The 25,017-nt window shown below is 44.2% G+C and overlaps 1 protein-coding gene across 9 annotated transcripts in view; it reads left to right on the top strand.

The window, feature by feature from the left end:
- RAP1GAP2 (RAP1 GTPase activating protein 2) overlaps positions 1 to 25,017 on the top strand; it is a 335,084-nt gene that overhangs the window by 183,662 nt on the left and 126,405 nt on the right. For 2 of the 9 annotated variants that reach the window (XM_061604669.1, XM_061604668.1), the window contains exon 1: positions 11,188 to 11,377. The exons of the other annotated variants lie outside the window; for them this stretch is intronic. In XM_061604669.1, coding sequence (XP_061460653.1) covers positions 11,237 to 11,377 — 141 coding nt within the window. In that variant the 5' untranslated portion in view covers positions 11,188 to 11,236. Of the gene's footprint in view, positions 1 to 11,187; positions 11,378 to 25,017 lie in introns of those variants that run through there. 9 annotated transcript variants of the gene reach the window in all.

The raw sequence follows: 25,017 nt of genomic DNA, 5'->3' as shown, positions 1-25,017 counted from the left end.
CCCCCTTAAACAGTCAGTCAGAGGAGCTGTTAATTTGGAAAACCCTGGAATGAACTTTCTGTAATAATTGGCAAACCCCAAAAACCGTTGTACATCCTTTTTGGTGACAGGTTGGCCCCAGTCCAATATGCAGCTTACTTTCCCTGGGTCCATCTCCACGCCTTCCGCTGAGATTCGATATCCAAGGAAGTCTAGAGACTTGAGGTCAAATCCACATTTCTCTAATTTAGCATACAGGTGATTTTCTCTCAGTCTCTTCAACACCGTCTTCACATGCTGGTCGTGGTCTTCCTGGTTCTTTGAGAACACCAGGATATCATCTAAGTAACAGATTACATACGTGTCCAACAAGTCTCTAAACACGTCATTCATGAATTTTTGAAAAATTCCTGGACTTCCACAAAGCCCGAACAGCATGACCAGGTATTCATACTGTCCGTAAGCGGTCAAGAATCCTGTTTTCCATTCATCTCCCTCCTTCATTCTGATCAGATTGTACGCTCCTGTCAAATCCAACTTCGTGAAGATTTTTGCAGAGCGCAGTCGGTACAGCAACTCTGAGGACAGGGGCAGCGGGTAGCTGTTGGGGATGGTGATCTGGTTCAATGCGCGATAGTCGTTACAGAGTCTGAGTTCCCCCCCTTCTTTTTCACAAACAATAGTGGCGCTCCAGCAGGGGATTGTGAGGGGCGTATGAATCCTCGCCTCAGGTTTTTATCCAGGAATTCCTTCAGGGCCTCCCTCTCATTCTCTGTGAGAGAGTAGATTCTCCCTGATGGGATGCTGGCTCCTGGCACTAGATCAATCGCACAGTCGTAAGGGCGGTGGGGGGGTAAAGTCTCTGCCTCTTTTTCATCAAACACATCTTTGAATTCTTCATACTTTGGCGGCAGGGTCACTTGCTCAATCTCTTGCACTGCCCCTGCTAAGGTGTTCTTGATTCCTTCAGGTTGACAGTTCTCCTGGCAATACTGTGAGGTGAACCACACCACCGCCTCCTTCCAACTTATTTTGGGTTCATGCTTTGCTAGCCAGGGCATTCCCAGAATCACCTCAAAGTTCGAGAGATCTGACACGTATAGCGAAATGAACTCTTCGTGCCCAGGGATTTGAAGTTTCACTTCCTCCTGACTTCAGGGGTCTCCCATCGATAGTCTCCACAGCTAGGGGAGCGTCCAGTTTCCACCGGGAAATTCCATGACGCTTGACTAACTTTGCATCAATAAAATTTGTGGAGGCTCCACTGTCAATTAAGGCAGTGGAATTAAACACCACTCCTCTGGAAGTTGTAATCCGAATAGGCAAGACCAACACCCCCTTTGAGGGAGGTTGGATCGTTGGGGGGCCTTTATACAACACTGCCCCCAGTCCACCGGCCTGCACGTGGACTGGGTGTTCTAGTTTCCCGACGGCTCGGCTTTCCCCCCTTTCAGTCCACAGTCTCTGGCTACATGGCCCGGCTTTGAACAATAAAAGCATAAACATTCCCGGCGTCGTCTTTCCTTTTCTTCTTCCGACAGTCTTGGCCTAGCCCCTCCCTGTCCCTCAGTTGCATTACCTGCCATCCCTGTAGTGGGAAGGGTCTTGTTGCGGGATGCCGAGGCTGAGTATCTCGGGACCTCCTGCTTCCTTTCCAGGCGCCTTCCTTCCATCCGGTGATCTATCTGTAGGCATAGCCGGATGAGCCCTGGTAGGTCAGCGGGGGGGGGGGGAGGTCCTGGCCAACTCATCCAGGATTTCAGCATTTAATCCACTCCGGTACATAAACATCAGGGTGGCGTCATTGTAACCAGTTTCCTGGGACAGAATTTTAAAAGCGTTAGTGTACTCGGAAACAGTCCCTTTAGCTTGTTTCAGAGCGCCTAGTTGCCGCGCTACTGTTTCAGCCCTTTGCGGGTCTTGAAACATCTCGGTCATCTCCTGTATAAATCCTCTGTACCTTCCTAAGACAGTATCCTTTCTCATGAGATACGGAGTCACCCATTTTGCAGCTTTTCCCTCCAGGAGGCTAATCATGAAAGCTACTTTAGCCCCATTGTCTGGAAATTCCATGTGCCTGACATCCAGATATAACTCACATTGAGCCACGAAGGTTGCCAACTGATCACTTTGTCCCGCGTATTTTGGGGGCAATCCAATGGGAACCTTTACTACGGCAGCTGGAGGGGCTGTTCGCATCTGGTCTATCGTGGCCTTCAAGGTTTGATTATCCGTCTTCAGCGCCTTGACTGCTGCTAGCAGGGCTTGAACATCCGTCTGCAAATCAGCTACCTTAGTCCTCAGGAGTTCCACTTCTTCCGTCTCAGAAGTGGGGTTTGTCCCCCCCGCTGCTCCCTTTGACATCTTGTCCCAGTCAAGTGAAGAGAGCGTTGAGGGTGATTTAGGTGGCTCTGTCAAGCTGTCAGGCCCAGGATGTGACTCAGGAACCAGACCAACGATTGTAGTTAATTCGTGTTTTATTAGGGTAATGTCCAAACAAAGACTGCGTTTTCTCATGAAGCAATACAGGGATACAGGTCCTGCGGCATTGGGAGAAAGTTGACAGAGCAAGGGACTTCTTCCCGCCTGTTCTTTAAGAAGGGGCCAAACGGGCGCGCAATCTTTCGCTCCTCCTTAACTGCCCCTCAGGTACTGCCCGCCTTCCCCCCCTTCTCTCCTGTCTTTTCAGCTGTCTGCATGTGCGCGTTGAGGGGGGAAGCATCACCCCCTCCTCTTCTGAAGTTTCCGATTCCAGGATGGGGGATAGGGGAGGGGCTGATGGTAAACTGCCTCCCCGCTTTTCGGCTGTGAGCAGCCCTCCCTCTTCCCCCTCTTGCTCTGAGCCTGAAAGAGGGGGAGGCGTGAGAATGTCCCGGGAGGGCTCAGGCTCCCCGTTGCTAAACGACCTTATCACTGGCAGTTCCTCTGTTTCGTCTTCGCTCCAAAGGGGGGAAGTTCCTCCCCCTTCCCTCTGCCATCCATCCGAATACTCTTCTCCCAACTCTCTGGGATCCAGCTCCCCGGGATTGGGACCCCAGCTCTGCCTTCCGACAGACGGGCATGTTATTGTGTGTAGAAACTAGTCTACTGCACAAAGGTAAAATGTACATTTGTAGCCTCATCCGCCATTGTCATGTAGCTCTCAGAAGGTTACCCAGGAGGGAATGGGCTGAAAAAGGTTCACCACTCTAGACTAGATGGACTCATTCTCTGACCCAGTAGAAGGTAGCTTTCTGTGCTCCTAATTGAGAGAGTGGCTTGCTACAAAAGCAGCAGGCAGTGAGGCGAAAGCCAGGTTGCTTTTTCATCTCAAAATGTCACCACTGACTAGCAGAGGGTGGGAGTGGAGGATTTCTTCCAGGCAGTACAGGGCTGGACTTTCTCAGGAGCTGTACATCCCCAAGAGACCTGCAGTTTTTAATTTACCAGTCTGTCTGCATGCAACGATAGCAATATGCGACCATATTGCATCTCCCTGCATTACAAGAGCATTCAGATCTATTCGTTGGCATAATGCAAGACCACCTGCATTTTGTCAAGGCAGTGATGTTCTTTCAGAAATAGTTTAAAATGCAAAGCTTGTCTATTAGTGGGCAATATCTCAAAAGTGGTTTCAGCATTTGAACCGGAGCCAGTGAAGCAACCAGAAGTTCAGATTGGTTTGATGTGTTTATGCAAGCCCTTTTGACAGTGGCAGCACAGTCAGGGCAGGACTTTGCGGCTAACACCCAGCCCCCTCCCCCCACACACACAGTGGAACAAGCAGGTGAACCCACAATGCAGCAGGGCTAGCTTGCCACATTTTGAAGCAAGAGTACAAATTGCCATCTAAACAGCTGCTCCCTGTTAAGACCATTCAGTCCAGAGTCTAACATTACGTAACTGCACCACTGCCATTTGACAAGGGGACATTGCCATGGTTTGACCAGAGCTTGGAAAAGTTACTTTTTTTAAACTACAACTCCCATCAGCCCCAGCCAACATGGCCACTGGATTGGGCTGATGGGGTTGTAGTTCAAAAAAGTAACTTTCCAAGCTCTGGATGTGACACATTAATACATAGGATCATAGAGCTGGAAGAGATCTAAATCTAGTTCAACTCTCTGCAGATGCAGGGAACCCATTATGACAGCACCCCTAGTAGATGACCACCCAACCTCTGTTTAAAGGAGAATGCATCACCTTCCGAAGTAAACTGCCTGAAGCACATCAGTCTGTTCCACTGTTTGAACAGCTTCTGTTAATCAGGATTTTTTTCTAATGCTTAGTGTAAATCTTTTTTTGTGTTATTTGAACACATTAGTTCAGGGCCTACCTTCTAAAGCAAGGGTAGCCAACACGGTGCCCTCAAGATCAGAGCTTGGAAAAGTTACTTTTTTGAACTACAACTCCCATCAGCCCAGTCCAGTGACCATGCTGGCTGGGGCTGATAATAATAATAATAATAATAATAATAATAATAATAATAATAATTTAATTTTTAGGCCGCCTATCTGGCCGAAGCCACTCTAGGCGGCGTACATATTAAATTCAATAAAATACAAAATACAGTAAATACAATAAATACAATAAAATACAAATAATCATCAGTGACAGAATAGCAGCAATTGTAATACATAGCAGCGGGGATTGAGTATATAATTAGCCCATCCCGATAGTCTCAAAGGCCTGACCAAACAGCCAAGTTTTTAATGCTCGGCGGAAGGTATCCAGGGAAGGGGCATGTCGAAGATCGAACGGGAGGGAATTCCAGAGAGTGGGGGCCGCCACCGAAAAAGCCCTCTCTCTAGTCCCCACCAACCTAACTACTTTTGTTGGTGGGATTGAGAGAAGGCCCTGCGTGGCGGTGACGCTGGAGGTGCTCCTTCAGATAAACCGGGCCGAAACCATATAGGGATTTAAAGGTTAACACCAACACCTTGAATTGGGCCCGGAAAACTACTGGAAGCCAGTGTAGATTAAATAATACTGGTGTAATATGATCACGGCGACGGCTGTTTGTAAGTAAACGAGCCGCCGCATTCTGTACCAGTTGAAGTTTCCGGACCGTTTTCAAGGGTAACCCCACGTAGAGCGCATTGCAGTAGTCTAATCGAGAGGTGACCAGGGCATGTACTACCAGTGGGAGCTGATGAACAGGGAGGTAGGGTTGCAGCCTGCGTATGAGGTGTAGTTGGTACCAGGCTGCCTGGCTCACTGCCGAAATCTGAGCCTCCATGGACAGCCTGGAATAAAGAACAACCCCAGGCTGCGGACCTGGTCCTTCAGGGGCAATTGTACCCCATTAAACCTCAGGTCAACAGAACCCAGCCTACCCCTGTCTCCCACAAGCAGTACCTCAGTCTTGTCAGGATTTAGCTTCAGCCTGTTCCTTCCCATCCATCCACTCACGGATTCCAGGCACTTGGTCTCCACAGCCAACTCTGGTGAAGACTTAAACAAGAGATAGAGTTGTGTGTCATCCGCATATTGGTGACACCGCAGCCCAAATCTCCTGATGATAGATCCCAGCGGCTTCATGTAGATGTTAAATAGCATGGGAGAGAGGATAGAACCCTGTGGCACTCCACAAGTGAGGGGTCAAGGGTCTGAAACCTCATCTCCCAATGCTACCTGTTGGTGCCTGTCAGAGAGAAAGGAACGGAACCACTGTAAAACAGTGCCTCCAATTCCCAGTCCTTCCAGGCGATCCATCAGGATACCATGGTCAAAGGTATCAAAAGCCGCTGAAAGATCTAGGAGGACAAGAAAGGTGAATTCTCCCCTATCTAATGCCCTCCTCATATCATCCACCAGAGCGACCAAGGCTGTTTCCATGTCCAGTCCTGAAACCCGATTGGTATGGATCCAGATAATCCGTTTCATCCAAGTGTGCTGACAATTGGTTAGCCACCACTCGCTCAATGATCTTGCCCAAAAATGGTAAATTCGAAACAGGGCGGAAGTTGTTCAGAACTTGGGGATCCAAGGAGGACTTCTTTAAGATAGGTTTTATAATTGCCTCCTTGAGGGCCAGTGGCATCACACCCTCCACTAAGGATGCGTTTACCACCGCCCTAATCCCTTTGCCCAGTTTCTCCTTGCAATTCACAAGGAGCCATGATGGGCATGGATCAATCAGACAAGTGGTAGGCTTCACAGATGAAAGCACCTTGTCCACTTCCTCAGAAGGCAGAGGCCGAAACCTATCCCACTGGACCGGATTGCAGATGGTCAACTCTGGTTCATTCACTGCATCCACGGCGTACGGAATCGAGCTCCTTAGGTGTTCGATTTTATCAGCAAAGTGTTTTGCCAATTTGTCACAGGAGGTCTTAGAATGTTCCAGGGGTACCTGAGCAACTGGACCGACCAGGCTTCGGACCACCTGGAACAACCTCCTGGGACAACACTCTGTGGATGCAATAGAGGCAGCAAAGAAATCCTTCTTTGCCGCCTTCACTGCCACCTGGTAGGCAGCTACTGCTGCTCTGACCTGTGTCCGAGCACCTTCGGAGTGAGATTTCCGCCACCGGCGTTCTAGTCGTCTCACCTCCCGCCTCAGATTGCGCAACCGTGGTGTATACCATGGCGCTATCTGAGTTCTGTTCAGGGGGAGAGGACGTTTCGGGGCAACTCGGTCCAATGCCCTGGTGATCCCCTCATTCCACTCCATCACCAGGGTTTCGACCGAGCGACCTTCAGCAGGTTCCAATTCCCCAAGCACAGTCAGGAATCCATCAGGATCCATCAAGCGCCTGGGGCGGACCATTCTAATAGGTCCTTTGCCCCTGCGGAGGGCGTGTGGCAACGAGAAATCTATATTCACCAGATAGTGATCTGACCATGGGAGTTGTAGTTCAAAAAAGTAACTTTTCCAAGCTCTGCTCAAGATGATACTGGACTCCAACTTCCATAATCCCTGACCATTGGTAATAATGGGCTGATGGGAGTTGGGAGTCCAGCAACGTCTGGGGGAGCACTATGATGGCTCTCTGTATTTTGGAGCAGCAGAAAACAAATTTGCTCCATCAGCTATGTGGCAACTCTTCACTTATTGGAAGATGGCTATCACATCTCCTCATAAGCATTTCAGAAGACTTTCTGGCCCTTTGGATTGAGCCATAATGGTCAGGGGGATAAAAGAGATTTTTGGGGGTTAGTTTTTAAATATTTTTGCTTTAGCGTTATTGTTGAGTTTTATGCTCATTTATACCTTGATGCGTGTGTGTGTGTATATATATATATATATATGAACGTAATTGTGATTAACCAAACAGAGGTTTTTATTATATTAACAAAACGTTTCAGCTTCTGCCTTCATCAGCTGCCAACCTACAAATGCTGTTACCAAGGTGGCAGTTATAGAGCTTTGAGGATGGAATGCTCAGAGGGGCTTCATTTGCAGAAGCTAAGTAGTGGTGGTACTGTCCTCCAGGTTCAGGCCATGTGGTGCCAATGTGTCCAGAGAGTAAATCCAAAAGTTCTCCCTTTTGGTCAATGCTGCTGGATCTGCTGGCATCTCTATCACTGTAATGGAAAAGTCCAACAGGCTGTGACCCTCGATGTTAAAATGCTTTGCAACTGGTTGCTCCACTTTTTTTGTCAAAATAGCCGACTTGTGGTTCCTGAAGCACGTGCATAGGTCAGTTGTGGTCTTTCCTACGTATTGGATATGACATCCTGGTCTTTTGCACTCGATGATGTAAACTATATTGCAGGACCTGCAGGTGATGTTCTGTTTGATGTAATATGTCCTGCCTGTCCTAGTGCTTGTAAAAGTGGCTGTCTCCCTGTGGTACACACAGGTGATACAGCGTTTGGAGTGACAAGGATGAGACCCTGGCTTGGTGATTGGTGGCTTAAGCACAGCTCTCACCAACAGTGTGCGCAAATTAGGAGGTTGGCGAAATGCTATAACAGGAGGCCTGCTGATGGCTCTAGTAAGATGTTCAGAGTTTGCCAACAATGGGGAGCTCTCCTTGATTGCTCGGTGATAGTTAGGAGATGCTGGATGGAAATCTACCACAAATGGAATCCGTTGCTCTGGAGGTTTTCTCTGGACAGAATGGAGGCTCGGTGGATGTTGCAATTCATAATATGTGGAGAATATCCTCTTCGAAGAAGGTGTTCTTTAAGTTCACTGATCCTTCTGCGGTATTTATCTTCAGTGTTGCAAATAAGTTTGATTCTCAGAGCTAAGCTATACACAATGTTCTTCTTTATATGCCTAGGATGGCAGGATTTCCAGTTTAAATAGGTGTGGGCATCAGTGGGTTTGCTGTAGAGATCAGTGGCTATTTTGTTGTTTTCAATGGTGAGAAGGACATCCAGAAAAGGGATGTGCGGATAGTCGTTTGTACTATTAAATGTAAACTTAATAGAGGGATGGATAGAGTTGATGTGATTTTTAAATTCTTCCAAACTCTCTTTACCATTCGTCCAGACCATAAAGATGTCATCAATGTATCGCCACCATATAAGTGGTTTGTTGGTGGCCTTTTTGAGGATCTCCTGTTCCAGTTTACCCATGAAGAGATTCGCATATGATGGAGCCATGCGAGTCCCCATAGCTGTGCCTTGTAGTTGCAGGTAGTGTTCTCCATTGAATGTAAAGTTGTTACAAGTCAGGACTAGCGTAGCTAAAGTTGTGAGAATGTCTGTTGGAGGATTGTTCATATCTCTGGTGTTAAGGAACTCATTTAAAGCCTGAATCCCATCATTATGTGGTATATTGGTGTAAAGAGATGTGACATCTAAAGTAGTAGTATAATATTGTTGTGGAATTGATACTGCTTGTTTAAAGACTCAATTTTAAGCAAGAAGTCCTTGGTGTCTTTGATATATGATGGGAGGTTTTGCACCCTGTTTTGTAAATTTAAGTCAATGTACAGAGAAATCCTTTCAGTAGCCGTGTTGTTACCTGAGACAATTGGGCGCCCAGGATTGTTGGCTTTGTGGATTTTAGGCAGCATGTAAAACCTTCCACGGGTGGGATTTGGACTAACAAGGAGATCAGCAGTTTCCTCTTTAAGAAGTTTCCTACTTGTAAGGTTTTGTATAGATGTAATGATACGAGTATTGAGATCTGTGGTGTTGTCTTTGTCAAGAGATCTATATGTTGTTTCATCCTTTAGTTGTCTTTGACCTTCTACTGTATAATCTGTAGTGTTAAGTACCACAACAGCACCACACTTATCTGCATTTATATATATAAATGTTGTAGTGATTATACTTTTTATTATGTATTCTTGTGTTACAGCATTTGGACTGTTTGTTTGTGTGAACCGCTTTGAGCAGATATGTATTTGTGGAAAATGTGGTATTATGAATAATAATAATAATAATAATAATAATAATAATAATAATAATAATAATAGTGTAGTACGGCTTAGCCAAGTATCCCCCATCTTATAACTCTGCATTTGGTTTCTTTTTTCTAGGTGTAGAACTTTGCACTTAAGTGTGTTAAATTTCATTGTGTTGTTTTCAGTCCAGTGCTCCAGCCTATCAAGATCTCTTTGAATTTTGTTTCTGTCTTCCAAGGTATTAGCTATTCCTCCCAATTCTGTATCATCTGCAAATCTGATAAGCATTTACTGCACCTCCTCATCCAAGTCATTAATAAAAATGTTTAAGACCACTGGGCCCAGGACCGAGCCCTTTGGTACCCCGCTTACCTCCCCCCAATTTGAGAAGAAACCATTGATAAGCAGTCTTTGAGTATGATTCTGTAGCCAACGGTGGATCCACCTGATAGTTGTTCCTTCCAGCCCACATTTAGCTAGCTTGCTAATCAGCGTATCATGGGGTACTTTGTCAAAAGCTTTGCTGAAGTCAAGATATATTATGTCCACAGCATTCCCACAGTCTACCAGGCAGGTTACCCAATCAAAAAATGAGATAAGATTAGTCTGGCAGGATTTGTTCTTGATAAATTCATGTTGGCTTCTAGTAATCACTGCATGGTGTTCAAGATGCTTACAGACTGACTGCTTTATAATCTGCTCCAGAATTTTCCAGGGATTGATATCAGGCTGACTGGTCTGTCATTCCCAGGTTCCTCCTTTTCCCCCCTTTTGAAGATAGGGATAGCATTAGCTCTCCTCTAGTCATCCGGCACTTCACCAATCCTCCATGATTTTGCAAAGTGGTTCCAAGAGTTCTTCAGTCAGTTCTTTCAATACTCTAGGGTGCAGTCATTGGGCCCTGGAGATTTAAACTCATTTAAAGTGATTAGGTATTCCTTTACCATTTGTTTGTCAATCTCAAGCTGCAATCTTGCCCCTTCAACTTCATGTTCTCACATTAAAATCTGGACGAGAGGAGAATGACTGCCTAGGGAGGTGCTCTGAACTGCATTTCTGACACTCACCACATGGGGCAGCTGCGGTGCCATCTTGTCCTCTGACTCAGTCTCTCCACAAGCAAAAGGACTGGAAACTTAACTTTTGAATAAACAAATGAGAGCTGAATGTTTAGGCCTATGGGGTTTCTGGGGTGGGTTAGTTTTTAATGCTGCTGATTATATTTAAGAGTGGGCAGTTTAATTATTGAATGTTGTTGCTGTGGTTTTATATTGTATTTTATTGTGCTGTTGTACGTCGCCTAGAGTGGCCATTAATTCGGCCAGATAGGCGACTCAAAAATAAAATTTTATTATTATTATTTATTATTATTTATTATAGAGATTGTCTGCCCTGAATATCTGGGGGGGGGAGGTTACAACAATCACAGAGGGCACCCCCGCCCTGATTATATCTTCTGCTGTAAAATTGACAAAACACACCCCCTTCCCAACTTTGCACCCTGTGGACAGAGCAGAGGCCTTTTCCACCCAGTCCACATTCCACCTGGTCTGCCTTTGCTAGTCCAAGTAATTTTGCCAATTCAGTAAAGTTTTGCTTTCTTTGCACTGTGCATTAAATTGTGTCTGTTTCCTCTCTCACACACACACACAAAGACACACACACAGACGCCGTTCTACCCAATATTAAATATATGAGCATGTTTGCCTTCCACATTATGATGAATGTTGCATCATGGGGCGGCTTTGACCCTATTCCAAACTGTGAGATGGGGGAGGAAAAAAAGAAGAAACCCTTCCCTCTTTGCTTTGCCTTGAAATATTAAAGTGTGTTTCCTGCACAACCTGTTTTGGGCGCTTTTGCCTTGTGACTTGGCACACCCATTTAACCTGTAAAACAGCCAGCTTGCAATGTCTCACTTAGTGAAATATTAACAATGGGATGTTTTGGGAAAAGCAAGCACAGGCTATATGGATGATCAGGCTGGTGTCTGGCTTCAGGAGAGCTCCACAGAAAGGTGCTTGGTGGTTTTGGATATATGTAGCACTTGCTTGGACTGGTGGAAGGAGTGGGGCATTGGGGAAATGATGGACCTCCTGAGCAGTTATCTGGTGAGTGCTTTGCTTCAGGTGGCATGCCAAGAGGTGCTCAGTCTGCACTGTTAACTTGTTTTGACCTCTGCTAAATAACTAAGATCCTGGCTAATTAATCAATTAGACACATTACATATGTTCCAGGCTTTGATTGTTGAATAGGGATGCGGGAGGAATTCAACTCAGTTCATATTTATAGGTGAACCTACCAATTGCATTTTACTTCCCAACGTGCACTTTTACAAATTTTGCAATGCAGTTCTCCAGTCAGGTAATGTGCACAAAATGCATGGATAACATATGCATAAATATATGCTGTGAAAACAGCGTACAAAAATGCATTACTTTAGGGTAAATTGTTTTATGAAAATGTGTATATTAGGATAAATTTGCAGGAAAGTGGTGATAAATTTTCATGAGGACTTATTTTTTTAAAAATAGCTAACTGACATGGAAGAGTGGAGAACTGAACCTGAGTGGAAAAATGAGGAAACAGGAGAAATTGAAATTGACAAATTCACTCATCCATTTTCTTAAGAATTCTGAAAGTTTCACTTTATAGAGGAGATTATACATGGCCTCTGGCTGCCTTCCTTCTTCTGTTGGTTGTCTCTGCTTATATTATCTCATCTGAGATGTGAATTGTTCCTGCTCTTATTTCCTAGAGTGTGCCATGCCTGAACCTCCCCCTCCCCCCATGCAAACTATAAACCAAACAACGTGTGCCAGGTCCAAAACCTATAAATTTATTTATTTATTTATTTATTCGACTTATTAGTCGCTTATCTGGCTGAATTGTCAGCCACTCTAAGCGACGTACAAAGCAGAACATGTAAACATCAAAACATTAAGAAACTAACAATAAAAACTAACAATAACGTAAAAGCAACAAATTCCAATAATAATAGGGCTTCTCTCCTGTATAGTCCGGAGGTGTAACTACCGATGGAGGTTCCTGGTGTAAGCATAGAACCAGTGTGGTAATAGTTCATTTGCAAGATGTAAAGCAACATCCTCCCCTGATCTTAACATCCAGCAACTCCAAGAAAGAGAGGGGTGGGACAACAGGCCCCTCGAAATCAAAACCAACAGGGCGGTTCTCAAGGAAGCCAAGGTAGAGGAGCCAGGGTGTAAACGCGACTGATAACAGGCAAAACAAACAGAGGCCGCATGGCAAAATGACAGCCACCGCAGGGGCGCCTCCCACTCCTCAGAAGCTGAAAGATTATCACAGCAACGGCATCTTCCAAGGTCAGGCCGCAACACTCGACCTGCCAGTCTCCAGCTCCCGCCTGCCTCTGCATCCAGCCTGGCTCGGCGCTCTCCACTGTGAGAGGCAGTGGCGGCCTGATGTAGGTAAAGTCTCTGGGACATGCCGGTAGCTAGTGTCCAGTTCAGGTCAAATAAATAGTTCTGGTATGGGAAAAATGCTAGGTAGAGACAGAGGAGAAATTTGTTTCTGTTTGCACTTAAAGCCAAATTTTTCCAATTTGCTCTTTCCAAAACAACATGAGAACCAAAACACAGCCATCCTTTGAAATTTGCATTTCTCCAACTGTTGTAATGCAGTTCTCTAACCACACAGTGTTTGCAAAAAGTGTGCTTAAAAATGAATATATTTGTGAAAATAACATCCAAATATTATATTAAGAGAAATTGCTTGTAAAAAATGTGTACATTAGTTAAAACAGCAGACAAAAATGTGTTTATTAGGAGAAAGTCACACTTCTAAGAATTTTCATGAGGATTTTTTTTAAAGCAAATTGCTGCAGAAACCTGTAGAACCAAATTTAAGATTGGAAAAATGAGAAACTGAGAGAACTGAAATTGACAGATCCTTCCATCTCTTATGTTAAGGAATCAGTTTGCCCTTTAAGGAGGACATGACAACCCTGTACCAAACTAGGTCTTGCCTCTCTCACAGCTTTCCCTCCCTGTCTCCTGGAAGCCTTCAGAACCCTCAATAATGAGAACCCAGTTCAGTTTATACAGTTTCATGCAATGAGTAGAGCATGTCATTGGCATTCCTTCTGGGTGCAATTAATTAGAGAGTTTCTAAGTGAGAATGTCCATTAAACGGTTTTGTACATTGAAAGCTAGGTTGAAAAGCTACCTCTGGTGTCAAGTCACAGATCAGTTAAATAGCTACAGATACAGCAAGGATAAAGGGCTATAGCTTAGTGGCAGAACACAATGTAGAGACTTTGTATGATTTGCCCCGGAAGTGGAGAGCAGAAGGGAAGCACACTTTGGCTTCTGCCGTCAGCTTTCAGGTTATCACCCCCTGCATCCTAGGAAGAACAAGGGGGAAATCTGCATAACCCTATCCATCAGCCAGTGAAGGGCAGCTGCAAGGAGTTTGTGTCCCCCTCTCCGTGCCAGAAAGAAGACTGAGCTCCAGGTGGTGGTTGTTCTGGGACTGCAGAACTAAAGGGAAGCATCATGCATGTCCCCATGCATCAGCCAGAGATCCAGGGCCAGCGCCAGAGGGCGGCCAGGTCAGGCCCTGGCTGAGGGGCCCTGGGTCCTGAGGGGCCCCCTTTGGGTGGGTATCACTCTGGTTTCATGATCCCTGATCCCTTTGGGAAGCCTTGGCCACCATCTAGGTTGATGGTAGGCATGCGGAGGCAGCACAGCCACCATTTACCGCAGCAGGAGAGGTAGGTGTGGGTGAGTGCCATGGGCCCGGAGCAGGCTGGTGCCCAAGGGCCCAGTCATGCCTGGTGCTGGTCCCGCAGAGATCTAAGGGCTTTCAGAGTATATGTGCATGTTTATCTGTCTGAGAGAGTGAATGTCAGTGGAGGCTGGTCCATTAGGGCCAGCGGGGCACTGTACCACCAGCCTCAGTCTTGATTCATCCAAGCACATCTGCTTTCTTATTTATGAGTCCAGGTGGTGGCCCCAGCTGTCAGCTTCCTCCTCCTTCGTCTTCATCTTGCCCTTGTAGAACTCGGCAGGGAGGATGGCGACAAAACTAGAATTGGCTCTGCTTGTCATTGGCACTGGCTCCACCTACTGCGGGCCTCCCTGCCTTCTGCCCTATCAGTCTCAGTGGGCACCTGACACCACTGCTCTGGCCCTGCTCATCAGTCAGAGAATTAAGGACCGCTGGGGGGGGATATGAGTGGGTGAGGGGGGTGGATGGGTTTTTTGTGGGGGTAGTATTGCTGCCTTGAGAACCATTTGGTTGAAAGATATAAATCTTCAAAATAAATAAATAAGAAGGCCCTGGGTTCAATCCCTGGCATCTCCAGTTAAAAGGATCCGATGGCAGGTGTTTGGAAAGACTTCTGCCCCAAAACAATGTCAATGAACAAAAGTCTGACCTGCTATAAGGCAGCTTCCTATGTTCACAAAGCTGCTGTTACATAACACTGCAGAGGCACGTAATAAAGTTGTTATGGTACAATGAAAAGTCAGAACTCTTGTCAGGCTACAAAGCCAGCTGACAGCTTTTCTGTGTTTGAGTGGCAGGCATGTTGACTTACTCAGACTATTCCCTTCCCTCCCCACCCTCCTAGATCTGTTCTCATTAATGTCATCTTCACTGAGCTTTCTTCGATAAGAGGGTTGGCCATTAAGTAGCAAGATGTGCAAAACTCAGCTTGCTACATAAGCCAGCAAGTAGGGATGAACACATTTTCCCTGTTGCATTCCTGTAATCCTAGGTGAGAGAATGGTTGGATGGATATGTGTGTGCATGTGTGTGTGAGGGATGAGTGAGAAATCTGATTCAGTTCGCATTTGAAGCTGAATCTATCAAATTTGCAGTTTCCAAAACAATATGAGAACTGAAACACAACAATTTTTCAAATTTTGCACTTACCAAATTTTGCGATACGATTTTCTAACCAAGCAATGTTTACAAAAATACACAATTTAGGGGAAAGTGTGCACAAAATGTGTATATTGGTGAAAGTATGCATTATATCAGAATAAATTGCTTGCAAAAATGTGTACATTATTCAAAACAGCATACCAAAATGTATTTATTAAGAGAAATTTGCACTAAAATGCTGAAGAATTTTCATGAGGATTTAAAAAGAAAATTCACAAATTGCTGCAGAAATGTGGAGAACCTAATTTAAAATTAGAAAAATGAGAGACTGAGATGATCGAAATGGACAGATCAGTGTGTGTGGGGAGGAGGGTGGCAGCTCTCCAGGATATAAGACAGGGTTCTCTCCCAGCCCTATCTAGACATGCTGGGGATTGAAGACAGGAGCTTCTGCATGCAAAGCAGATGCTCTGCCACTGAGCCATGGCCCTCCCTATTGGAATGTGCCCCCCCGAAGATTCCCCATGACAAAATGTAGCCTTAGGGTAACCTCCCCCCGCTTTAATGTTCTGTGGGGTTCTTGGCCTCTCTATTCCACTCCTTCTGAATGAACTCATGAAGCCCATGGATCTCTACTGTTTTCTCAGGGAAGGGTCCTAGTTCAGTGGTGGAGCCCCTGCTTTGCATGCAAAAAGTTCTAGATTCAATCTCCACCATCTCTAGGTAGATCTGGGTTTGTCATTTGTCTGAAACCCTACAGAGTCACTGCCAGTCAGTGTAGACTACGGCTGGAGAATGTTTGGCCCTCCAGCTGTTGTTGGACTTCAAGTCCCATCGGCCTCAGCCAGCATGTACAGTGGCCAGGGATAATGGGAGTTGTAGTTCAGCAACATCTGGAGTACCAAAGGTTCCCCAGCCCTGGTGAAGACAGTAGTGAGCTACATGGATCAATGTTTGATTCTGTCTAAGGTCTCTTCCTATGTTTCTATAGCTCTGTGTTTTTTGACTCACAGAAACTGGCAAGTATAGAAAAGGGAGGGCGTTTCTTTCCTCCTTGTGGGACAAAATGCAGTTTACCAGCTTTTGCCATCTGCATAATGCATCGTTCGTATTAATTAAAGAGACCAGCCAGGTCTGTTAGGAACAGAGATTGGTTGTCAGGGAGGACATTGTTGGCCTTAAGCAGTGCTCGGCGGATGTACAGTAACTTGGAACACATCAGTTGAACTACACGTGCTTTAGCAAGCCATTGCATCGCTCTTCCTGCACCATGCTGATGTGTTACAGGCATACTTTTGTCTCAGCTGAAACTTCAGAAACAGGATCTCAAATGGTCACATTTCAGGTTTCCAGCAGCGGCAAAGTATGTTATTTAGGGATGCCAACAGAATTTCAGGTATGGAAACGGATCTTCTGATCTTGTTTGTTTACTGTTCATTCCACACTTGCGAGGAATCGATCCTTCAGTGTGGCAGCACCTACTTTCTAGAACTACCTGCCTATTGATATTATACAGGTGCTATGCTGTATTATTATTTATTATTATTAATTGCAACTAGTCATCGCTTTATATGAAGAAAGTCTCAAAGCAATTTACAACAGCAAAAAATGTACTGTTTTCAGTGCCTGCTAAAAATGTCTTTGTTTAAGCACACCTACCCAGATATGTAAATTTGACGTGTCTTTTAATAAGTAATTTTATTTCACAATGCATAGTTTTAAAACTGCTGATTGTATTTTGAAGATTTTTAGGCTATCTTGTTTTTAACAACTGATTGTTATTAATAATTTTGTTGTTTTCAACGAAGTTCTTTTCAGAGTAGACCATGAATAGACCTCAGTTAGTCAAGTACATTAATTTCAATTGCTCTATTCTGAGTAGGAGTAACATTGGATACAATGCAATTATTATTATTTATTATTATTATTTATTAAATTTATATACCGCCCGACTAGCAATAGCTCTCTGGGCGGTGAACATAAAATAGCATAAAAATACAATGAATAACAAAATAATACTAAAATACAATCAACAATCCAATACAATAAACATTTTTAAAAGTAAATCAGTGTAACTTAAAATGCTTCAGAGAATAGGAAGGTTTTGACCTGGCGCCGGAAGGAAAGCAGAGTCGGCGCCAGGCGTACTTCCTCAGGGAGACTGTTCCATAGTTCAGGGGCCACCACTGAGAAGGCCCTAGATCTTGTCATCACCCTCCGGGCCTCCCTGTGAGTTGGAACCCGGAGGAGGGCCTTCGTAGCAGAACATAGTGCACGGGCCGGTTCATATCGGAAGAGGCGTTCCGCAAGGTATCGTGGTCCCGCACCGTATAAGGCTTTATAGGTTAATACCAACACTTTGAATCTAGCCCGGAAACATATTGGCAACCAGTGCAAGCTGGCCAGAACAGGTGTTATATGCTCGGACCGCTTGGTCCTTGTCAGCAATCTGGCCGCCGCATTTTGCACTAGTTGTAGCTTCCGAACTGTCTAAAATGTATATTTTATGTACACTGCTTAGAAATTTTGAGGGTTAAGTGGTACACAAATCCTGTTAAATAAAATAAATTTATATCCCTAATTTCCTCCAAGTAGCTCAAGGTGGCACAACGCTGTGAGGTAGGTTGGTATGAGAGATGATGATTGGCCCAAGGTTACCCAGTCAGCTTCATGGCTGAGTGGGGATTTGAACCTTGGCATCCCAGGTGCGAGTCCAGCTCTCTAACCACTATACCACACCAGTTCCCAGAGGAGAAACAGACTTTAACAAGATCCCAAGCTCCTCCCAGGTTTGGGTGAAATTTGATCCACAGAGAGTGCCCATTTCTCTTCGCACATCCTGTTTCAGCTGGCCCATCTTCCCAACATACTCCCCCTTCCCTTCTATGCAAGGTAGTGTTAGGACCAGCAGTCAAAAAAGGGGATGATTCACCTTCCCCTACTTCTGTTTAGCTGATCAACAGTTTGTCAGGAATGAAACCCCAGTGCCTGATGGGAGATGGAGCTCTTTATAGAGCTGCTGCAGGTTTCTAATAGATTCCTGCATTGAGCAGGGGGTTGAACTTAATGGTTTTATTGGCCCCTTAGAACTTAGATTCTATGAATCTACAGTGTGTTATTTTGTCTGGAACAACCATACATTATTTAATTTGGAGAAAGAATAATAAGGGACATTGAGCTTATTGAGTTTGGGTTTTAAAAGTAAGGGAGTAAAAGCAGGTTAAATAAGCTTGGATTGAAATGGCAATGTATTGAAGTTTTGATCATGAATTAGTATTCATTGGATTTAAATGGAGTTGTGAGGGGGAGGTGCCTGATAAGACGGATAAGACTGACTACCCTGGGTGAATATCCAAGCTTTAAGAGACATTTGGAGGAGGTATTTTGTTAACCCAGAAGAGCAGCCAAGAGAGAATATAAGGGTTCCATTGGCCCCCTAGCTGGCATGTAAACAGGACGGCTTTGACTAAAACAAAGTTTTATTTTTATCAAGGCTGAGAACCTTTCTTTTCCCTTTCCCCCCTTTTCCCTCCCCCCTTTTCCCTTTTACTGCAGTTGGAACCCATTCTTGTGGTCCTTACAAGAAGGGGTTATAGGGACCTAGGCATTGCCCCTCTTGTGGGAGTGGTTCCCTTAAATGTTCATGAATATCAAACAAAAATTACTCAGTTCTTCTCATCCAGGGAAGAAGATAAAGAGATTAAAGAGGCCTCTCCGAATTTACATACCTCCCCTGTCACTACTCTGGATTGGGCCCTGGATTTTAACAGCATTTTTTTAAATTTAATCAAGGATCCTGCCCCAGTGGATCTAGCCTCTGAATTGGCTTCAGCTGAAGATATTACACTGACAGGCCTGGCATTGCAACCTGAGAAAGATAACCAGCTAAATGACCTGATGCTTAGACAACTTAACAGCACAGGCAGGCAGTGCAGAGGCAAGAAACCATAAAGAGCCCACAGCCCTTCCTGAGACTTCAAATGTGATATCAGCTCCTAAAGCCCCAGTGGAAGGCTGGGTTCTCCTGATGCTGATGGATCTTGAACACGTCAAATCCTTTCTCTCCGAGTGCAACAACTTCTTAATCACGCTGGCAGAAATATTCAAAAACACTGACCAGGTCACTGGAGGTGTGGACCTAGGAACTGAACTGAGAAATGCTGGGTTTCAAACAACCAAGCTCACTGCACAGTGCAGGGTGGTGTGGCAAAAAAGCGACTAATCCTAAAGGTGCTAGTAGTCTGAGGAAGAGTATCCTAAAGAAGAGCAAAAATGTTAAAAATGTTAGAATAAGCAAACTTGCATGTTCCCTTTAAGGAATATTTGGGAAATATCCAATGTACCTGTTTACCAGTGATGTAACTTCCTAAAGGGTGGGGTTACCTGGCTTTCTCTTCCTCCTTTGTCTGGGATTTTTGCATATTCTCTATTAAGCTTGAGGAGAGAGAAGCATCCACATGGCTTCTCTTCCAAGATAATCATTATCATGGACGGAGTCTTCTACCTTTCTATCTAAGCTAGAGCCTATGTTTTCTGAACATATGAGAGGTTGTGAGTAAACATTCTTTATCTTTTACTTAAGAAGATTGTGTCTGTAATCATTTGTGTTTGAGGGAAAGGGTGGACTGGTTGATTCTCATCCTGCTGCTTGCATTTATATCTCTGCTAAGAAACAGGACCACAAAACTATTCCTATTTCATATATATATTTAAAATACCAAACAAAAAATCCCATGCCTTTATGATATAGGAATATGAGATTTAACCAACTTTTCAAATTGTTAGATGGAACTCTGACTCAAAATCAAAACAAAATCCTAAGAAGGAAACTAAGCACAAAGGAACTATAGTGACACCGCTTCATCTTCACCTTGCCCCACTACATGCAATTCTTCTTTACTACCCCCCGTTTTCACCATCTCAGCAGTTGCCCCAAGATGCCGCAATTCAAGATCCATGGTCCCTAGCCTCTTTGACAGTGCATTAATTGCAGAAGCAGATAGAAATTAATAATTAGAACCTTGTATTGAATCGATACAAGCTGGTCCTAGTGAATAACCCCAAGCCTGATGGTTTCTTATCCCAACATAAGCGTAAACTTCATCTGATGGAAATTCTGGAGGCAGTACTTCCTGGACAATTTTGCATAGCTAACATCGTCTGCATGGATTACTTATTCTATAATACATGCGTGCACGAGCAGTGGTCACTTTCAGGGATTGGAACCTTGCCAGATTGGTGTGTGATTGCAGAAATGTTTTCACTCTGAATGAGATAGTAATCTCAAGATTTTTTTGAGAACATGGCTCCACCACAGGCCTTGGGCTACTCCTATCTCCCTCCTCAAAAAAAAAATGAGCCCAACCTCTCCACCAATCTGATCGAGTTCACCCACAAAGGCTCTGCTCCCTCGCCCCTGGGCGGAGATGGTTTTTCTGTAACTCAGCCGAGGTGTTCCACAATTAAGGGAAAAGAATTGCTCGATAACGAAGAATGCCAGCTAATAGAATCCTTTCAAGCCTTGTCCTCCGATCATCAAAACAAAATTGTGAAAAGGCTGGACCGGTTAAAAACTTGTCTGGAAAATCTGCAAGCCGAACAAGTTAGTTGAGTCGGTTCCCAACTTCTGCCACGCGTTAGTTATCCGAGGACATAAGATGTCCCCCCTTATATGTGTAAATGTTTATCTTCCCCCTCAAACCTCTAGATATGCTGCTGGGTCTTGAAGCAAACTTGAAGCCCTCCTGGATAACCTTCTGCCCGATTACCCCTTTCATTTTCTCCTTATTTGTGGAGATTTTAATGCAAGGATGGGAAATAGCTATCCTCTGCTGGAAAAGGCCCTGGGTCTTGACCTTCGGGAAATAGTAAGCATTCCCCAATTTTCACGAAACAAGATAATTAACAAGTATATGGACAAGCTCTTTTTTCTTTAATTTTAAAATTTCTGCTGGTTTGTTTTAATGGTGCTTACATCACTCCAAGGGATACTATACTTACATTTCTGAGAAGTGATTATATAATAGGGTCAATTTCTATTGTTCCTTTTGTCAAGTGTATGACATTAGAAGGCAGATCTGAAAGTGACCATCTTCCACGTAGACTCATTCTTACTTTACACAATTCATATCTTAATCATGTGTTGACAGATTTCAAAATGCCAGCTCATTGAGATGAGATGTCTAAAATGGTCTCTGGAAATTCATTCCAACATAGGGCGGATGCTAGCGTCAGATAAGCTTTTACAGCTTCGACAACTTGCCCTTGAAAGCCCCTGGTCTATTTCCCAGACTTCCCAGGATATAATCAGTGCACTCAGACCTCTAGTGACCACCACTCTAGTAGAGAAAACCCCTAATGCTTCTCAGTCTTGGTTCGATAGAGGATGTAAAGCTAAGAAAAGGGAATTGCGTAAATTAATAAAACAGACGGTGCACATTGGTTCTGATAAGTCTACTCTTCTTTTGCAATTACACCGGAGAGAGTATAAAACAATGCTCAGAAAGAAAAAAGAGGCCTTCTTTACTAATAATTGGAAGTCCTTGGGCCTTGCCTTAATTGAAGGGAATGAACCCAAATTTTGGAAACTGATCCAGGGAGGCCTCTCCCAAAACTTTTTTGAGGAGGCCCCCCAATCCCTCCTGAAACCTGGGTCTCCCACTTCAGCAATATCTTCAGCAGCAGTACAACCTTATTTTCAGATACAACGGGGAATCCTTCTAACCTCCCAGCCTGGCCACCTGGATTTGATTTTGTCTCTCTGCTCTGGCAAGGCCCCAGGGGAAGATATGATTCCTCCTGAGGTTTTCCTTTTACATGTTAACTGGTGGGCCCCAGTCTTAGCAACGTTATTCACTTATATTAACTCAACTGGAGACATCCCGTCCGGGTGGCGCTCCAGCATTGTTGTGCCCCTCTTTAAGAAAGGAGATGCATCAGACCCTCATAATTATAGACCCATCAGCCAGATGTGACCTCTAAACTACGGCTGTTATCATTTAAACAAGCTCCTTAAATGGGACACCAGCTATTCAATTATCCATGAGGAACAACCAGGGTTCAGAAAGGGCAGAAGTACCATAGATCAAGCATTTCTCTTGCAGCATTTAATTCACAAAACCATCAAGGGCCCAAATAAGTCCATATTTGCTGCTTTTGTAGATTTCTCTTCTGCCTTCGATTTAATAGATAGGGACCTTGTATGGCACAAATTGGCCAAAACAAACATTGATAAAAGACTGCTCTGGCATATTCAGTCTTTACATCAGGCTAATACATTACAGGTATGACTGGGCCTCCAAGATGCCCTGTCTCGAGCTATTCATATCAAATGGGGTGGGTGGGTGAAGCAAGGTTGTATATTGGCACCCTTTTTATTCAATATCTATATCAATGATATAATTCCTGGCATGGCTTCCCCTTCCTTTTTTCCACCATCAGCTGGCAATTGTAAGATCTCAGTATTGCTTTATGCTGATGATCTAGTCCTTTTATCTCTGAATAAACTTGGTTTAAAAAGGATGTTAGCTAACTTTTCAAAGATCTGTAAAGCGGAGAAACTAACAGTTAATTACTCAAAAACCAAGAACATGTTTTTTGGCAAGAGAACCTTGAATTCGAACTGGGTGCTAGATGGGCACCAACTAGAGCAGGTTCACTCATTCAAATATTTGGGCTTGTGTTTCAGTAAGAAATTGTCATGGAAACATCATTTAGACATAATTAAACTTTCATGTGCCAGATATACTGGCCAAATTTGAAAGTTTTTTTTTATGGCAGAGAGGGCCAACTAATTAATCCTGTGCTCAAGTTTTTTGTTGCCAAAATTATAGCCCAAATGCTCTATGGCGTAGAACTTTGGGGGGAATCAGCCAAACATGAGGCAGAAGTTTTGCAAAATAAGTTCATGAGGCAGATACTGGGGCTTCCCCCCAGGGCTCCATCAGCCCACCTTAGAGCAGAGCTTGGTTTACCCTCAATTTCAGCAAGAATTGCTTTATTCTGCCTTAGATATTGATGTAGATTAAACAGGATGGATGATCAGTCCCTCACCAAGCTCTGTTGGTTTGAGCAACTTAGGTATGGGGGATGGGCCCTCCAGTGTCAAGCAAAGCTAGAGATTTATAACCTCTTCATGGAAAAATATTTAAGCCGTAGCCCACTCAAAGTAAGGAATTGGATCTTTGACCATGATGCATGTCAAGACAGAGCAACAATAGTTGCTGTGCCCTTTTCTATCTGGTACCCCCAACTTAAGGTTAATCACGCAAGATCCAATTATTTTGAGGTTTTGACCTATGCACAACTTTGTAGGGCATTCATAGAAATTAGATTTCAAGTGATGCCCTCTGCATATCTTGAGGGAAGATACCTGAGAATCCCAACTAATGAACGGAAATGCATTTATGGGTGTGACTGGATAGAAGACATAATTCATTACCTGTTGTATTGTTCCTTGTATGAGGATCCTAGAAGGAAATTCTTGGCATATTATATTCAGCTATACTCGGATAGACCATCCCAGGAGTTGGTAGTGGAACTTTTAGCTGACAGTTTTAAACAAGTATCAATCCCAGTCACCAATTTTGCCCTGGCAGCCAAGAAGCTGCGGGCTAGCCATATTAAGAACTATGAAGAATCAGTTTTTAAATTGGATATAAATAGTTCTGCTGTTGTTTTATTTGTACTTGGATGTTTTATTTTAATTTTTTTCTCTCTGTATTTTGCAAAGGCCTATGGCTATATGCAGTAAAGTTCATGATAATGATATTTTGCGGGGACTGGGCTGGTGGAGATGAAGAAAGTTTTCTGATGGCGTACTATAGATTAGGAAAATGGGGAAAGACACTGCGCATTGCAGTGGCACTATTTTCATAATGTACATCAAGGATTCTCAAGGGCACGGAATCAGCATCTGTGGGAAGATGATGTCTTGGAAAAGTGATTACTAGAAACCAACATGGATTTGTCAAGAATAAATCCTGCCATACCGATCTTATCTCCTTTAGTGTGGCGGCACCTACCCTGTGGAATTCCCTCCCCTTAAATATTAGGCAGGCGCCATCTCTGTTATCTTTTCAGCGCCTTTTGAAGACTTTCCTATTCCAACAAGCCTTTTAAGTTGAGATCTATCCCAGTCTGCGTCTGTGTTAGAATTGCCTTTTATATGCCTTTTAATATGTCTTTAACCCTTTTAAAAAAATGTTTTAAAAGTTTTTTTTAATGTTTTTAACATTGTTTTGTTTTAATGTATTTTAAGGTCTTTTTATGATGTTTTAAAGTGTTTTCAGTGTTTCTGTTTGCCGCCCTGGGCTCCTGCTGGATGGAAGGGCGGGGTATAAATACATAAATAAATAAAAACCTCATTTTTTGATTGGGTAACCTCCCTGGTAGACTGTGGGAATGCTGTGGACATAATATATCTTGACTTCAGGAAACCTTTTAACAAACTAGGTAAGGTAAAGGTGTCCCCGCACTTGTAGTGCGAGTCATTTCTGATTCTTAGGGTGACGTCTTGCGACGTTTACTAGGCAGACCGTATATATGGGGTGGGATTGCCAGTTCCTTCCCCGGCCTTTCTTTACCCCCCAGCATATGCCGGGTACTCATTTTACCGACCACGGATGGATGGAAGGCTGAGTGGACCTCGACCCCTTTTTCCGGAGATTCGACTTCCTCCTTCCGTTGGAATCGAACTCCGGCCATGAGCAGAGCTTCGGCTGCGTTACCACCGCTTACCACTCTGTGCCTCATGATATTCTGAGCTGGATGCAACAACTATCAAGTAGATCCACAGTTGGCTCCAGAATTGTACTCAAAGATTGCTTATCAGTGGTTCCTTCTCAAACTGGGTGGAAGTAACGAGTGGGGTACCTCAGGG

Source organism: Rhineura floridana, chromosome 21 (genome assembly GCF_030035675.1).
Source record: "Rhineura floridana isolate rRhiFlo1 chromosome 21, rRhiFlo1.hap2, whole genome shotgun sequence".
Taxonomy (NCBI): Eukaryota; Metazoa; Chordata; class Lepidosauria; order Squamata; family Rhineuridae; genus Rhineura; species Rhineura floridana.
The sequence above is the reverse complement of the archived record's forward strand: the minus strand, read 5'-3'. Positions and strand labels throughout refer to the sequence as shown.